The 17,834-nt window shown below is 45.3% G+C and overlaps 1 protein-coding gene and 1 non-coding gene across 2 annotated transcripts in view; both read right to left on the bottom strand.

The window, feature by feature from the left end:
* The window catches only part of LOC8023270 (palmitoyltransferase ZDHHC3), a 48,035-nt gene extending 39,621 nt beyond the window's left edge, over positions 1-8,414 (bottom strand). The window contains exons 1-2 of the mRNA XM_029978451.3: positions 8,276-8,414; positions 2,716-2,898 (exon numbers count right to left, since the gene is read on the bottom strand). Of these exons, the coding sequence (XP_029834311.1) occupies positions 2,716-2,898; positions 8,276-8,295 (203 nt within the window). The 5' untranslated portion in view covers positions 8,296-8,414. The remainder of the gene's footprint in view (positions 1-2,715; positions 2,899-8,275) is intronic.
* Positions 8,415-16,576: 8,162 nt separating this feature from the next.
* Trnas-aga lies at positions 16,577-16,658 on the bottom strand. Its single transcript has one exon. It is a non-coding gene; the product is annotated as a tRNA-Ser (tRNA).
* Positions 16,659-17,834: the final 1,176 nt, after the last annotated feature.

Here is a 17,834-nt window from a genome sequence, read left to right as displayed (position 1 = left end):
CATTTAATTGTCCCTGAGCACTTCTGCTCGTTGATGCCAGTAGAGCGGCAGCCAGTGATTCGGAGTTATCTGCGTAAACTTCAAAATTAATATTCTCGAAAAGCAAATTAATATTTTGATTAAATATTTCAGAGATATACTGTTGGGTGGATATTTAGTCCACGGTGAAAATTTTACAACAATCAAAGACCATTATATTTTGCTGGAGCTCACCTTTAACAGAAAACAATAGTAGAGTAGCTATGTCGCCTTGTGACAGCATACTGAACACAATGATCACTAACGTGACTGACTTCTAACTGTCACAATTTTTTTCTTTCTACAGCGTTATATTGTTGCTAATACAGTTTTATTGCCTTTTCCAGAGACTGCATTCATTTGCAGTGTTTAGCATGTGATAGTAGACACGACCGTCCACTTTCAAGACTAGTTTATTTTGCCTAAACAGCAACCTCCTCAGTCTCTATAAAGGTTACTTCATTGTGAAATGCCAGTGATGTGATTGGCGTAAGCCGTTTTGGAGCACCTTTTGGAGCAGCCAAAACGGTGTTTTGGAGCAGGAAAAGTGGCCTTTGGAGCAGGCAAAAGAGTGTTTTGGAGCAGCAGAAGTGGCTTTGGGAGCGGCCAGAACAGGGCTTCGGAGCAGCAAAAGAGGCTTTTAAAGCAGATATTCTTAGGAAAATAAACATATTCGTTTTAGGTGCTGGACGAACGAAGGGCACTTCGGTCGCCGCAATAAACAAATTACGGTCAAGTTAGACCACCTGGGAGTCTCTCAACATGTAACTGAAATGCCAAAGGCATAACACATCTTGCAATGCTTCATTTAAATTCTACATGTACATGTACCCGTTATAGGTAAATAAGAACCAAACTGCACTTAATAAAATTTATTTGAAAATAACCAGCTTAGTATATAGTAAATATCACAGCATTAGCTTGACTACCGTAGTTATATATAATATAATAATTGGAAACAGTCTCCGACTGATGAAACACGTAACTATACTGCAGTACAAGACAAAGGTGCATTCAGGGTAGCGGGTGCTTTTCTTTTTGCTTTTCGAAAATTTCTGCAAGGCTGCTGCAAGCCTCGCTTTGCCTTCGGCTAGTAATGAATGTCCACTTTCAATGTCTCCAAAGAGACATTGAGACATCCCACAAGTGTACAGTGCTGTGGGCGTTGCCGAGCAACTCCGAAAAACCGCTTGCCACCGTTTTACTGGTTCCCGACGTGCCAGATTTTCGTCAAAAGTAACCAAACATAAAACAATGGGTTGCAAGCTTCCCGGCTGGTGCCTCTGTCGTGCAGTCATGTTCGCATGCACATGAGGGCAACTTCGGCAGGCTTGCGATTGCACGTGCTTCGTCGCAAGAGTGGAGATGGCTGTTCGATCGAAACAGACACCATGCCACTCTGCTCCGTCGCCAACTGGTTCCCAAAATTGTATGAAAAGTGTAATTGTCCAGCATACGACAAAAAACAGTCCAGCGGCACGTGCTTGCCAGGCCGGCAGGCGAGGTACAAGCTAAACACACAGAAAAATAAGAACCTGAGCGCATTGATTCAAGACATCGCGAGCCAGAGTCAAAAAGTACTTGGAGCAGTCTGTGCAACGACTGAAGCGTCCACACACGCCCGCGTGTATCGTTGATTTTGTTTTTCTTTGTTTTGATAAGACGCGAGACGAGACACATGAGACACGACGAGAGCGTGAAACGAGAGACGGCGGGAAAAACTATGCAAGACCGGATGGACGATTGATACAGGGTACTTTTTGTCGGGCTGCCGCTTGCGCCACCTAGCTCACGCATGCTCAATTACGGTACTCAGTTTAGTTTCGATTTGAAACACAAACAAAATTGGTCTTTCGGCGCAGGCTTGGAGCAGATTACCCATATTTTGGCAAAATGTAGCAGGATGTAGCAGGGTTTGCCCCTTGGCGCAGTTTGGCGCAATTGGCGCAGCAATCACATCACTGAAATGCCCGTATATAAACAATATCCCGCAAAACAAAAAAACAAAAAAAAAACAACCTTGCCAGTTCCTCTGATATGTCAAGAATGACCAAAGAGAGCAATGTGCTTCGAGATGCAGAATCTAGAAGTAAATAAAAAGAGGGAATAGAGGCAGAGTGCAAAGAACCTCACAAAAGGAGTTAGCAAACATTATGTGACAATTATAATGCAATTAAATGCAAAGGGACAAGCGAGCTGGACAAGAATGACGAAAAAATTTTTCGTCATTCTTGTCCAGCTCGTTTGTCCCTTTGCATTTAATTGCATTATAATTATAACATTAAATTGCAAGCTTCACCCTTGTTGGTGTTAGACTGGTGGCAGCTGATAAAACCCGTTTGCTCTACTGACGTCTAACCCCTGGTTAGCTCAGTTGGTAGAGCGCTCCACTTGTAATGGAGAGGTCCCGGGTTCGATACCCGGACCAGGCGGATTTTTTCGGTCGCTCACCAGTTACCTAGCTGTGTTTGGAGATTTGTGTTTGTCCTGTGTCCCTCTTGTTCCCCTTCTCCAGGGAGTATTTTCGTCATTATGTGACACTTCTTTGTGCAGCATTTTCCTCAGCATCAACATAAAGTGCACGGTGGAAATTTGGCCCCGATATTAAGCTGGAGCGATTCCCGCATAAGTGTTTAGACTGTCTCTGGACAATGTCCTTCCTTGTCTGACAATGAGACGGCAATGCAGGGAACGTACTGGGCATAGGCCACCAACATCCACGTCATCCAGGCACAGATGATGCCACAGATGTCGCGCACAAACCAGAACCGACGGCCACAGCATTGCACCCGATCATCTGTCAGTGCAGGATTCCGGTTTGGAGCCACTGTCACCGGCAGGACAGGGCTCGCGGCAACCCTGCGGCTTCTCCGAAGAGGGCTGACACAAAAAGAGAGGAGAAAGCTTGTCAGACACTAAAAACAAATTCAGTAAAAAAACATTGTGTTGCGTACAAATGACAGCATATAAGAACACATCAGCATTGACATGTATTAAAATGAACCGATTCTTGTCCAACTTCAATCGATTCCAAGTAGACCATAAAAAAGGTGACAATTTCCCACTGTTCCACCAATGGTAAAAGTAGGTCAGCCTAGTTTTAGCTACACCCTTGCTTACATTTTCTTGATTAGATTCTGAGCAATGATGTACGCCCGCAACCTAAATCTGCCAGTATACAGCTAGATACAATTGCTAGATACTTCAAAATAAAGCCGTCAGGTTCATAGCTAAGGATTACTCCCGATATTCAAGTGTGACTAACATAAAACATTCCCTCAACCTTTCGCCACTTCATTGTTTTAGATACATTTCTCGCATGTCCTTCTTCCACAAGCTATACCATGGTTCATCTGCTTTCAGAGATTCATACATCCAGCCTCCTCCTCATGTCTCATCCCGCGTAGCTCACCCCTTCAAAGTACGCCCCATTTTTGCTCGCACCCAACCTATTCAAAAACTCCCTTCTCCTCCTCGCTGTCTCCGATTGGAACAGCCTACCCAGCGATAGTGTGTCGATCACCTCAGCCCAGATGTTTACCAACGCCTTAACCAATGTATAACAATGTATGTAGTTTTTGCTTACCTAGTTTTCTGTTATTGTATGTTGCGCCATCATCTTTTTGTCATTTGTCTATAATTGCCCCCCCCCCCCTCCCCCCTATGTAATGCCCAAAAGGGTTCTTAGGGTAAATAAATAAATAAATAAATAAATCCAGCTAGATACAATTGCGAACAAAATTTAGAGCAGGCAGAGTGCCTTCCAAGTGTGCAATTAACAGTCACATTTTGCTTTCCTGATGCTAAAACACACGCATTTGATTCAGCAGGATGCTGTAGCCACTGGAAGCTTAAATGCAAAGGGTACATCTTGAGTCTGGCGAATACCAAGTATAGGATGCAGGCTTAAGCTAATTGCTTAACTGCACACAAGCTTGAGTAGCACAACTGAAATCTACATGGCTGTAAAGGCACCACTACTGACAGTATACTTGCCTTAGAGAAGTGACGACAAACCACATCTTGTGCCCTTCTCCCAAGTAGCATTAGTGAAACCAAAAACTTCAACATCCAAGATCACATTTTAATTTGAAACTAGTTACAAAATACCTATACTCGAAATTACTTTTATAAAAGATTACAAACTCTCTTGCACAGTCATGGTTATTGTATAAGAAACGTGCCGAAGAGATGTGCAATCAATTCCGTAAGAAGCTGTGAGTAAAGAGAATGGCATATAGGCAAAATATGTCCTGTGAGCCGGATACGCTCCAGCCTCAGGCATAAATAGACTGGCCAACGCCGATGTACAGCACAACCCTCACCTCTAGTTTCGCCTAAATTTGGACAGCATTTAATGGCCTTCAGGGGTCTAAACCAGGGTCTGAAACCATAACTGTAACCCAAACAGAAAACCGTTAAGGATAGAAAACTTTTCGGTAACCGTTATGAAATGAAACCAATATTTTAATACCCGTGCCACACGGGCAACTCAAATGCCATTTACAACGAATGACATTTGAACGATCAGCCAATCAGCGCACAACACTCCGAGCGTAGGGCGTTCCACGTGCGACAGATCGCGAGCCGATTCGTCGATCACACGAATGTCAACCATTGTAAATGGCATTCGAGTTGCCTGTGTGGCACGGGTATAATTTAATGTTAACCGTAACTATGACTGTAATGTCTTGACTGGTAACCGAGATATTATATCGGTTCAAGATTTTTTTCTTTTCAACAATAATACAGCAGAACATTAACGATAATCTTGGAAATGCAATCAGCATTTGCAGACAGCACACTGTCTTCGCTTTGCTTACTTTCTTTCCGAAAGCAGCCGGGGAAAGGAGTGAGGGAGCGAAAACAAAAGCGTCAACGTGCGGAGCTGGCGGCAGGTCCGTGTTCTAGACTGTGGGACGGCTAGGACGGCGCCGTTGTGGACGGAGGCGCCAGTGTCATGCTTCCTTTGCTACGCTCCATTTCAACTTTTTCTGGCAAACACTGGATCCTTCAGGGATGCTGGGCCAACAAGAGAGCTGGAGCGAGGCACGTGACAATGCACCACGGAACCAGAAACTAGTATGGAGCGCTGTCACCTATTTCACTTCAATGCTCTTATTGGCTTTTAGAGAACCATGGATATAGACGTTTGCCGAGCGAAGGCTCACGGTGACAGCTCTGCAGTGGCCAGCAGTCTTTGTGGCCGCCACAATTTCAACCAAACAAGAGAAACTGCTCCCCACATGCGACTCTTGGGAGCCAATAGGCGCCGCTGACACCGTTCTGATGTCAACAACGGAGAGCTAACAAAACGGCTAGCCGGACATCAATGGGGCGCCAGAGTTTGTTTCTGTCGTGAATGCAACTGGCGAGTGAAAGCTTAGTGGCTCTCGGTTGTTCAACTTTTCCATGGTATGTGCCCTTTCTATTCCCGAAATATTTTATTGCGAGTGAATACACAATCATATGGAAAGTTTGGATATTTTGGTCGGGAGGCACTCACTGAGTGAATGATGCTTTAGTGAGCAAGACTTCATCTACAATGTTTAGTCGGCTGATGGTGTTCATTTGAGGAAATGCCATGGTCCTGTTGGCAGGTGATAATAGCTCACTGCAATGAACTCAGTTTAAACAGTTGATTCCCAAATCTTAAAATGTAATTAATTTTTTTTTGTGGTACTATCTCCTGCGAATTACCATTATTGTAAGCATCATTTAAAAAAAAGAATCACAACATTAAACATTTAAAAATATTTATTTTAGGCATGAGACACAAATAGTCGGCCCGCAAATAGAATAGTTTAATTGTGACCCCCGGTGGAAAGACGAGCCTTTATATATATTATGGTAACGGCGCTAAAGAAACAGCTTGACTGAGTTGGAAGTTTAAGGAAGACATGAGTATTCAGAGGATGAACTGGCAGAGCACCAGATCCTACTTTCTTCAAAATACAGCCCCGATTTCCAGTATTAAACACTTCCAAGGTGCGTTCGTGAAGGTGATGTGCGACCAAACTGAAATGACAAAGAGAAGTCGGCTTATTATGTGTGAAAGTTGGTTATCGGTTTTCTTGTCTGCAGGTCATATATTACTCAATGTTTTCTTGTCGGAAGTGAGTTCAAAACAGTAAAAATATGTTAGGAGAGCTGAAAAAAAAAAAGATATGGAGATTTTTTCTTAATATTTACATCCAATTTAGATAATATTTGATAAACAAGTTTTATTTCCTGATTAATGTCTGGAGGAAAACAATAGGCAGAAAAATATTGTTTATAGATTCAGAGACTTCAATTATCGATGCACATATTTTTTTTACACTTCATTAAATTATCCAAGTAACTGTTTATTTAGAAAGAATTTCTGAAAATATCTCCAAAATTTGTTTTGAAGAATGTTTCATAATTTTATTTACATAAACATTTAAAATTTTGGGGCAAATATTCTGTGAAATTTTTGTGCACATCTCATATAACTATGGCGGTGCAAATTAGCATGTGAAATCTCGTCAATTTTTATACCTTGGGCATCTTAACTTTATATATATGCTAAATATTTAGCTTTGGAATTTATATTTACCTTAACATTTATCCCAAAGACATGGCTTGCATAAACAGGGTGTCCCAATTTTCATGCACCAAGTTTTATAAAAAGACAATGAGCTCTACGGAAATAAAAGCCCCTGTATGTTGTTAAGAAACATCTTTCAAAAGCGAGCTTTTTTTTTAATATCATTATTTTGTTATTTTATCCAAATATGCAATTAGTCGTAGGCAGGATGTTTTCATTACCAGCTTGTTAAAAAAGAAGTCAAACCGAAAAAAATAAGAAAAAGGTTTTTAGGGGCGGATAATCAGTAAGTGAAATGGTAAAAACCGAAACGAAACCAATCTGAAGAAAAAAATGGTAACTGTAACCGTAACCGAACCATTATATTTATCAGTTTCAGTCCGTGGTTTAAACCTACCTGGGTTCACTAGCTTCACCATCCACAAGTGAAGTCAGTAAACCAAAATTAGGTGCTGAGCTCAAGCTGACTGGCATCTCATGTGTCGTGTCCGTTTATCTGTGTCGTGTTTGTTCTCCTCGTCCCCACTCTCCAGGGTTAAAATGTCTATCTCATGTAATTAACTTTTTGCTGGGACAGGCCCCACCGCTAGGTCTTTGCGACAACTTTCATGACAAATGATTTTGTGCTTGACAATACTATAAAGAGCATGTTTGCATGGTGAATTGAGTTCAGTGGCCTTTCAAATCACTACTTTAAGACTTTCCCTCACAAAGGATGCAAATTACAAACATCCAACTGATTTAGGATCTTGAACCTACAACAGTTCTCTACCAGCTCTGCATGCTCATCATCCCCTTCGCATTACAACTGACAAGGTGACTTCAATGCGCGACCCCCTTGTCTACAGGCACAACAGTTTCGCTGCATTGCATCGATGGCAAGATTGGCATGGTCAGCTGTACTGTTAGACATTAAAGTCATCGCAGTGAATACTCCAAATGAGAAAGAGCACCTGTGGAGGAACTAAGCGAGAGATCTTTCAAGATCGAGACTGGTTTCTTGCACCTCGAACACATTTCCAACATTTTTTGTTGTCGCTGTTTCGTTCCCGATATTTTTCAGTTAGCTCTATATCGAGGTTTGACGTTAGCATACTTAAAATTCGTAGTGATCTTTATCCACTGACTGATAAGTGCCCGTCAGCGGTGAATAACGACCATTCAACTGCCAAAACACCGATAACGACAGGAGGCAATCAAGCGATCGATTAAAAAACGTAACAAACTACAGCCGTGAGCACAGATGCCAAGTGCCCCACGGCACATCAACGTAATCACGAGGTCATTGGAGGCGCATTTTACCGTAGTTTTGGCGAGTTGTTGAGCACCTTGACTCAAAGTACATTTCCGCGTAAGTGAATAACACTCCTATTCACTTCTAATCAGCAGCCTCGATCACCAAACCAGATTTTATCAGAGGAGGGATAACAACAGCAACTCGTTTGGCAGGTAATCGGAGGTTCAGGCGAGCGTTTTCAGTACAACAGCAACGAAAAACCGTGCACCAGACACCTTTAGGTGGATCTCCAGCGGACGCTGGAGAACCTGGCAGCCCGTTCGCAACATATTTGCATTCAACCTTTTCGTTTTCTCTATCTCATTTTTTCTATAGTTTTGAACGACAGCTGTGTGTCTCGGGTATTGCTTTACATTATACGGAAAGTAATGAACAAGATTTATACGTACCAGTCTAGTCGCATTGCCATATCATCATACAAGAGTCGCAAAACACGGTCTTCGAGGAAAAGTGTCAAGAAACCGGAGGGAAAGTAAAAAAATAACAGGGCGCGAACCTACCGTTGTCGTTTACCCTAGACCCTTTTCCGCCACTTTTGGCGTACTAAATAAGACGGTTAAAAAAAAAAAGTAATACCAAGTTTTATTTTAAATAACACATAAATTAAAATATAAACATTTCGTTTCTACTTTTATTTATGATTTTTATTGAGTAAGCTTATCATTAAAGTTTTATGAGCTGCTCTGAATGTGGCTCACATAACACATTGCAACTTGCAAACAACGTTGGTCACCAGTTGTTACCATAGAGATCAGTGGTCGTTACTGTCGTTACCATGGTTATTCTTGGTTAAAAAACAAATACAGTATTGTAAACTTAAAAAAAAGAAAATATGTGCACACTAATGAATTAACCACTTATAATAAATATGTAGGACAAAGCGAATTGTTATTTGTGCACATGGTAGAATAGTTGTTGCTGCTAAAAGGAGATGGCGCAAGTAATCCATGCATTGCGTGCGGCGCCGGCGCGGGCAGTGGCGGAATGGGTGGTATGGGGTCGTGGTAGTGGTGTGCGCCCTGCGCGTAGACATAAATAAAATTTCGTTAAGTTAAAAAGTATGAGCAGACTGCCTATTTGGTGCCTCAGTCCAGGCTCCCTAATGTGCGCGTATAGGTGTGCGCCGATCCATGGCAGGTCCCTTTTCATTTTGATCGGCGGAGCGGCGTGCGCCCATTTTACATCGCTGGCGTTCAATATTGGCGCGTAATTCAAAAATACGCGCCGGTATGGGTGCCTATGTCGTATTGTCTTCCTTTTTTTTTTTTAGTGTAGTTTTAGCGGTGTTTAAAGGTTATTTTTCACAGCGCAGTTCAATCAAAACATAAAATCAAATGCTCATTTACGACACACCCTCTTTAAAAGTACTTTCGCACAGTTGGTCGAAGGACGTTTTAGCGAACGCCGACTTCAGACCGAAAAACACTTCAGCGAATGGTCGGCCGCCGCGAAGCAGCGTTTTCGGGCGTGCAACGTGGATTAACATTTTTGTAATGCGCCGCCGCGAAGGGGGGGGGGGGGGGGGGGCAAACGCGCGCGCCCCCGTTATTTGCTAAAACGCCCATTCGCTCAAATGGCGCTGTTCGCTAAAACGTCATTCGCTCATGTGATATGGACCCGTTGTTTTATTGCAAAAGACACACACACACACAAAAAAAAGACGTTTACAACTCCATGTAAGACCGGATTAGAACGCAGCTCTTGAGGAGGGTATGCCCTCCTCTTCATCCGTACTCTCTCCTCCTCCCCTCCTCCTCCTCTTCCCGTGCTCCTCCCCTCGTCCTCTGCTCCTCCTCCTCCACTCCTTTCCTCCTCCGCCTGCTTGCGATGCGATATATACCGTGCTAAACAATCTGAGAAAGGTATATATATAAATATATATATCTTCTGGTAATCTCGCTCACCGCTTGCCCGAAGAAAGGACATGTAGTTCTCACATCTGGAAGCTCCACTCTGTCTAAGAGTTGCCGGTGCCAGGAAATAGGACAGCAGGTTGAAGACGGGAGAATGAGACAGCGTTAATGTCAACACTTCGACGAAGCACGTGATACTCTCGATCTCGTCCTACTTGTTGTCGGCTCCGTCGAAGACTGCTCGGCGTTTTTTTTTTATTTCCTCGGCATTAGTCTTGACCGTGCTCCCCCGAGATGGCACAGCAGAACAGCAAGTGCACGTCCCTCACATGGCGACAACAGCAGCGGTTCATGAAAACTTTCTAAAGTTTCTACTCTCTGCACATAATGAAAATGTGTGCATTGTTGACATGCACGTCTTTTATGTGACATTCCACGATTGGTAGAGAACACGCTATGACGTCACTAGCAAGATGTTAATGTTTTTATTCCTGGAAGTAAGAGTCTGCACGAACGTTAAGGTTGATGGAACTATTCAATGACAACAAGCTTTCACACCGTGCTCTTTGCACACTCCATCAAACTTTTCGTTCTCAACCTGAGTCAGCTGAGAATAAGTCACCGGGATACTAAGCGTTTTGACAAAATCTGCATTGTGGCGTAGCAAGCATTAACACATTCCAATGATGTCAATCTGCTTTGGTAAAGGCGCCTTGCTTCATCACCATAAATGTGCGGTAACTCGGAAGAGCTCACTTTTGGTGGCTGTTATTCTCGCACACTGAGCTGAATGTGACTTACAACCATCGTATTCACTATCCGCCATAAGGTGAGCTCATTGCGTACAACGCATGCGCAGAGCTACCTTTATTTATGGACTTCCAAAAATGACTGTCTTCATGGTGTGAAATGCAGTTTTAGGTATCAGTGCCAGGAGCGAATTAACCCAGGGGTAGATTTATGAATCAGGCTGGGGGGGTTTGCTGAGATATGACGTTATCCCCAGCAATTCGGGACATAGACCACCACTTGAGCCATCTCTTGGCAGATGTGAGCAAACAGCTAAATAACAATAAAATCTACCCGATAAAAATCATGTAACTGAAAGTTCTTCCACGTATATAAGTTAGATTTGTTAGTCGAAGAAACACTTTATTATCCTATGAATTTTGTAGGTTCCTGAAGAAAACATTCGACTTCCTTCATTGACTCCCATAGAAATTTTCAATCCTCTTTGGTTCTATCAAATTTATGAAACAATCATTAAGTATTTCACAAAGTTCCCGGAGGGATTTATAGTAGGGACTGCACGCTATCAAATTTCGTATGCATCTAACTTATAACTGAATTCTCTTAGGCTCCCCAAGAGATATTAATTACAGGTGATGGTATGAACTTTATTTGTCAGGAGGTTATAGGGAGGAGCTGGAGATTCCGAAGGCCGCTAACCCTAGGGTGCCTCGCTAACCCATGGGCCGCGGCGACCTCCGCAGCCCAGGCCACCGTCCGTTGTTGGACGGCGGCTTCTAAGCTGCGCAACAGTGCCTCCCACTGGTTCATATTAGTGATCTGTGGGTGTGTAAATGGTAGTTGTGAACACCCCTAGAAGGAGTGCGTTAATGTGGCGGGTTGTGTACAGAATTGGCACGTTGATGTGTACCTGCCTGGGTATATTTTAGAGAGTATTACTGGGGATAAGGGGGGGGGGGGGGGGGGTAGGTGTTGGTCTGGAGCCGTCGCCACGTGTTTTCCTGTGTTTTGGTCAGCGACTTATGCGTGGGTGGATAAATGACCCGCGACAGTCAATATGCCGATGTGATTTCCTGATAAGTTTGTGGGTAATCCCTATAGCCAGAAGCCAACTCTTGTTGTATTGCCCCCGCCCGGTAAGCCGAATTTCGGGTGAAGTTATGGGCGGCAAGGTTGCCTGGGAGTCCTGCCTGTGCTGGGGACTAAATTAGTGAGATTTTCGATTGTGGTGTTGGGATTTCTTCCAATATGCGACGAGCCTGGGGAGATACGGCCGCAAACAAAATGGCGAATTGCCGTCTTGCTGTCGATGATAATTGTGCGGGCATTCGCTGTGGCGATGAACGAGGCGAGGGCCGCTTCCTTTGCCTCTTCTAAGGTTGAGCCTGGTATGGAGCAGCTGTTCTTAACTGTTCCCTCTTTGCTTTTGACGACGGCAGTCGTGGCTGACCTGTGGGCGTGCTCTGCTGCATCCGTGTAGATGGCTTGCGGATCAGAGTGGTAGCGTTGCTGCAAGCTCTTGCACCTCGCTTCCCTCCGTTCTTGATGGTATTCCTAGGTATATGAGGGATGAGCAACTTCTCCCGCATATCTCTGGGAATTGCGATTTTGGGGTCAAGGTCTTGAGAAGTGTCCTTCCAGGTTTTGTGGCTGAGAGACGGAGGGTTTGTGCTAGGTGGCCTTCCACTAGCTGATCGATGGTGTTGTGAACCCCTAAGGCTACTTACTAGCCGAGTTGTGGATGCGTTTGGGGGTAGCCCGAGAGAATTTTTGACAGCCCCTTTGATGAGACGGTCTAGCTTGTTCTATCCGCGGCGTATAGTTTGATATACGGGGCGGCATAGACCGTTCGGCTGAGGACAAAAGCTTGCACTAGCTGGATCAGATCTTGCTTCTTCATTCCACTATGCTTGTTTGATATCCTCTTGATAAGGCGAACGGTTTGATAGCTGGTAGCAGAAAGCTTCTGGAGAGTGATGGTGTTATGACAATTGTTTTGGAAGGTAAGGCCTAATATCCTAATCTGATCCACTTCTGGCGTTAGCTGAGTTCCAATGTGAAAACTGAGAGTGTAGGGATTTTGATCCTCATCATCAGAGCCTTCGGGGGCTTCTCTTCTCCAGCTGTAAGAGGGCTTGACCATGGTGTACTCGGATTTCTCAGGGGAGCAAGGTAGTCCCTTTGTGGAAGCGTATGCACGCACGATGTCTACGCCTCTCTGCAGGATACTAGTAAACTGAGACGTGTTTCTGGCCTCCACCCACATCGTTATATCATCGGCGTACAGGCTGCGGTGAAGGCCAGGGATGGTACTAAGCTTTTCGGGTAGCCGACATAGCGCTACGTTAAAAAGAAATGGGGACAGCACCGCTCCTTGTGGAATTTCTCTTCCCCCTAGTTAGATGGACGAGGATTGGTGTTCCCCGACTCGGATGGTAGCTGTCCTACCCGTGGGAGCAAGGACCTTCCACTACAGTGGAAGGTACTTTCTTCCATGTCGAGATGGTTGAGGTTGTCGAGGGTAGCCTCGTGACTGGCATTGTCAAATGCCTTTTTGAGATCTAGGCCCAGTATGCTTCTGTACATGGGGAAGATTGACCGTCCGTTTTTTTATGTTCCCCATCTCAGGGTCTACAAGATGTTGATTCATCACCAGCTCGCTTGCAGTCTATCACTGCTTACAGAAAACTTGATGTTTAAGCTGAAGGAACACATTTTGCGTGGAGAGATATGGGCTGAAGCCGAACATGGTAGGAGGGAAAAGATTTCTATCCTCCACGTAGGAGCTGTGCAACAATTTCACTGCTTTGCTTAAATAATTTGGGAGTTGGTGCCTCGACCTTTCTGAAGTAAAGAACAAAACACCGCTTTTGCCTGCATGTCCTAGTTTTTATTTTAAAAATGGACAAAGATTGAGGTTTTCGGCACCTCTCAACTCCTTCACCTGCTTGCGAGTCACGTGCGCTGTGACGTCAATGGAGGTCGCGCGGGGTTCCGGTGAAGCTCTGTCTCTTCGCGACTCCAGCAAAACGGACGCCACCAAGCGGTAAACCGGGAACCAGCCGGACCAGGTCGCTCCGCGCCCCTCCGCGTCTCTGGTGGCTTTCGCGGACACGTGTTGTCGGCGCGGTGGCGAACAGTGTAATTTCACGAAGGTCCGAAAATTTCTTAAGTTTGCCTGAGTGTTCATTAGTGTGGTGAATCCTCAGTAGTTTGTTTCCTTCCACCACGTGTTTGAAAGCCCGTTTACTCCACAACGCACGGTTGTGTGCTTTCGGTTTCTTGGATGGGGAGGAATCACGGAAAAACTTTTGACTTCTTGTCTGTCTCTAATCACATTCAAAGTGACGACTGCTTGGTAACTATAATTGGTTTCTTTATAAGGATGTAGAACAGTGGACTGAGGACGACAGACGAGGCATTTCACTGGAGGGAACACCAATGTTGCAGTGCAGTCAAGTAAATGGGAAGGTTCGATAGCTGCTTTTCTTGAGTTTGGTTGTGTTCGGTCAGCTTCAAGTTTGAGCCGCCCACGCCGGTCGGCGCGTTGGCTAATCATCTTGGCTGCTTTTCGCCGAAAAAGCCCCTGGACCACACTGAATGAGTTGGGCTGATTTCGCAATTACTTGATTCAGGAAAACCTGCTCGCTGCAAATGATGAATGAGGGAAATTATCTGTTTTCAAAAGGTGGGGGACGAGTCTCGCAACGTTAGAAGCTGTCACGGCATTTTGACCTATCGCGCCTCCAATATTTATATTATACCCCCGTCGAAGCCAGCAGCGATATACGCCTACATTGCTCAGGTTGACCGGACACAAAAAATAATAAATTTTCTCCGTTCAGGATTCGAAGCAAAGTTCTGCGTGAATCTCCGATGAAGACTCTCTTCAGTTGGTCTCCGTGCTGCCGGCTAGAACCATTTGGCTAAGTTTAAGTAGTATCTCTCTGTCTGTCAAATATACTTTTATTCAGCAGTTCACCTAATAGCTAGTCAACTAAGCTCATATTTGAACCCGAAGAATATATACTAATATCGCTTTAGTGGGGCCATAGTACGTAATATAATACATAACCCGCTCGTCAAAATGACTTCTCGATTGCTACTAAAACCTGAATTGAAATATGAGTATCAGCTGCTTAGTGGGGCGCCGGCGGGTTAACATGGTCCTTGGCTCAAGAAGCGCTTCCTTAATTTTCGTAATTTTTCTGCAGCCTGTGTTGTTGACCAAGCAGACGACTGGAGCTGTTTCTTGAACGCGGATACGCACAAAAGCTCGATTTCGCGGACAGATAAGTCGCATGGTCGAAGCATGCGAGTTAGCTGAAAATTACTCTCGGTGGAACAATTCTGCAGTCATCGCCGCTTTCCTTAGATGATCAAAACTGATCAGTATATTACCGTCTCTCCGGAGCCCATAGTTTCGGTTCTGAAGGAGATCTCCGAAACAAAAGTTTGACATGAAAAGAACAAAAAAACCGGGAAAACAAAACTATGCTTTGCAAGTTTATGTGCACCGGCTGCACATAACCGTCTCAGTTCAAATACCTATAAAATTGGGCATTAAACAAAAGAAAATCTGTTAAATTGAACGCGCCCCCTGTTCAGGCGGCCCGGCCGAGCCGACGCGACCTGGACTCAGCCGCCATGTTTGTTTGGTGGTGGCGCCCCCTATAGGTCACTGGAGTCGCGACTAGAGCTATCAGTGAGCAGCGAGAACTCACCCGCTCGCGACCGCGTGCTGGCGCAGCGCGAACAACATGGTGAAAGGAGGAAAGTCTCATCCGGGTCCGGCCACCCCGTCCGGCTCTGCCCCCTTTCCCCTGCGGCTTCTGGCGGCTGTTCGCAAATGCAGATAGAGCTGACGGTTTTGTGGACCGAGGATTGATGGCGCCACTAAAACTCCGTATAATAAACGTTTTTTTCGATGATACCAGGTTTTTGACGGATTCATATTTATGTTGGAACGACAAGATTTATAAAAAAGTTACCTTTTATGGAGCAGGTATTCGCGCCACTTTCTATCTTTCTACAAGACCCCCATTGACGTCATGCCGCGTGGTTCTCGTGGCCGCCGCTCGCGGCTGCAGGTCGGGAAATATTCTAATTTTTGCCTCGCGATTATGCGGCCGAATCGCAACGTTTCGAAGGAAGGAGGTGTGTTTTCTGTCCTTTGTGACAAGATAAACAATGTCAAAAGTAGAAGATACCAGTTCTTTCAACGTTAAAATCGTTGCACAGCTCCTTTAAGGCGGTCCAGCTCCACATGCTCCACGAGTTTGATTATACAGGAGGTCAATGAAATGGGACAGAGGTTCTGAAGTTTCAGTGGCTTGACTGGTTTAGGTGTGAAAACTGCAGTGACGTCCTTCCATTGCTGCGGAAGCTTGCCTTCTGTCCAACACTCGTTCAATGTTTTGTAAGAGCTTCAATTAAGGGATCACCTAAATTGCGGAGGGTGTTATGGTGGACTCCATCCACTCCTGGGGCCGAGGAGGTGCGCAGCTTTAGAGTGGCTGCGCTTACCTCAGCTTCCAAGAGTAGAACTCTGCCTTGGACGGGGCGTCCAAGGCAGAGTTCTACTCTTGGAAGCTACAATTTTGTCCAAGGCAGAGTTGGGCTTGCCTCGATATTATAGTAAAGTCTTGGGGGCCGACATATCGGTCTTGGAGTTCTCTGACGAGTTTATCCGGATCATCCTTCTGCTGATGAATAAGCCGACAGTCAGTTACAGGTTAAGAAAAGTTTTCGAGGGAAAGAAGGGCAAGGGAGGAGGAAGCAGACGGAATAATGGAGAGGAGAGGAGGAAACCTCTAACTCTCTTCAGCATTCCGTCTGCTTCCTCCTCTCCAGTCAGAAAACTTTTCTTAACCTGTCACTGACTGCTGGCTGACCCAAGGAGCGTCCAGGCTCTTTAAATCGACCGCAAAATTCGGTTTCTTAACTTACCGCGCTGCAATTTTGTGCAGCGTTGCCCACAGATGGTGCATTTTTAGGGGCGAAGCTCCTTAGGGTCTAGCCTTGTCCGTCCATCCGTCCGGCCGGCCGGCCGGCGTCCGTGCTCACATAAAAAGAAAAAAATATTTCCGCAGTCGACAGGATTCGAACCTGTGCGGGGAGACCCCAATGGATTTCTAGTCCATCGCCTTAACCACTCGGCCACGACTGCGGGACAAGTAGGGGGCTCTGAGATGGGGTAGTAACTCAAGAGCTGGGGTTTCCGTCATGGATGAAACGTTGCATGTAGCCGCTCAACGTCTATACAGGAGAGGGCGCTGCGGTCAAATGCGTATATAATCGCGTTAAACTTTGTATGCATTGGCTCAACGTTCATAGACGAGAGGGCACTGCGATCAAATGCTCAAATGCGTATGTAACCACGTTCCGTACCAGACATTCTCTTTGACTTGAGTGGTTGAAATGCGTTCCCACGGCTTCTAACGGGTCCAAGGTGATCCGCTAGAAGAACCACTGGCTCTGCATTTCACCGACCATAAAGCAGTAATAATGAAGTCGAAACGCAACCCGGAACTCAGAACTACCTATGAGCAATAAAAAAAATCGGCACCATCAGCAGTACCTATGAACAATAAAATCAGTATCATCAGCACCACCAGAGCTTCACCCCAATCAACATCACAGCGCAGCCACGGGGAGATGCGGTCATTTTATTTTTTTTTTTTTGTAAAATCTGCAAAGAGCAAACTTACCTGCGGAAAAATTAAAGAAAGAAAAAAGCTTAACTCCTATGGAAACGCAGCGAAGCCGCCGGTCTTCAAAAATACGGCGCCGTTTCGCACAAAAGAAAAGAGATGGCGGAAGCGGTCGCGATGCCAACTGCCGCCAACAAACGAGCATACGGCGCCGAGAGGCGGCGTCTTTAGCAGACGATCTTTTCCACTCAAAAGCGGCGCGCGTTCCGCAGTCGGCGACAGTCGCAGAAACAAAAACAAGCGCGGTAACAACAAGGAACTGCAAAGCAGACGACATCAGTACCCCGAAAAGACAGTCAAAATATCCCGACAAATCATTTTTCAAATCAATTGACCTTCGAAGTCAGCGCGTACCGCACGGCGCCGCACGACACCGTGAAGGGCATCATCCGCGGCATCCCTGTCAACGCGAGTGCCGAAGAACTCGACAGCAACATTGTAAACGACAGAAACCCACTCGCCGTAGGAGCCAAAAGAATCGGCAACACGACCACGATCATTGTAGCCTTCGGAGGACCCAAGGTACCGAACTTTGTCCGATACGGTGTCACGCTCATACCGTGCAACCTGTATAGAAAGCAAATAGACGTCTGCCACCAGTGTGGCCGGGTCGGGCATCGCAAGGACGTGTG

This window comes from Ixodes scapularis, unplaced genomic scaffold, assembly GCF_016920785.2.
Source record: "Ixodes scapularis isolate PalLabHiFi unplaced genomic scaffold, ASM1692078v2 PGA_scaffold9__187_contigs__length_104089568, whole genome shotgun sequence".
NCBI classification, from domain to species: Eukaryota; Metazoa; Arthropoda; class Arachnida; order Ixodida; family Ixodidae; genus Ixodes; species Ixodes scapularis.
Note: the sequence above shows the minus strand (reverse complement) of the source record. Positions and strands in the feature narration are given on the sequence as shown.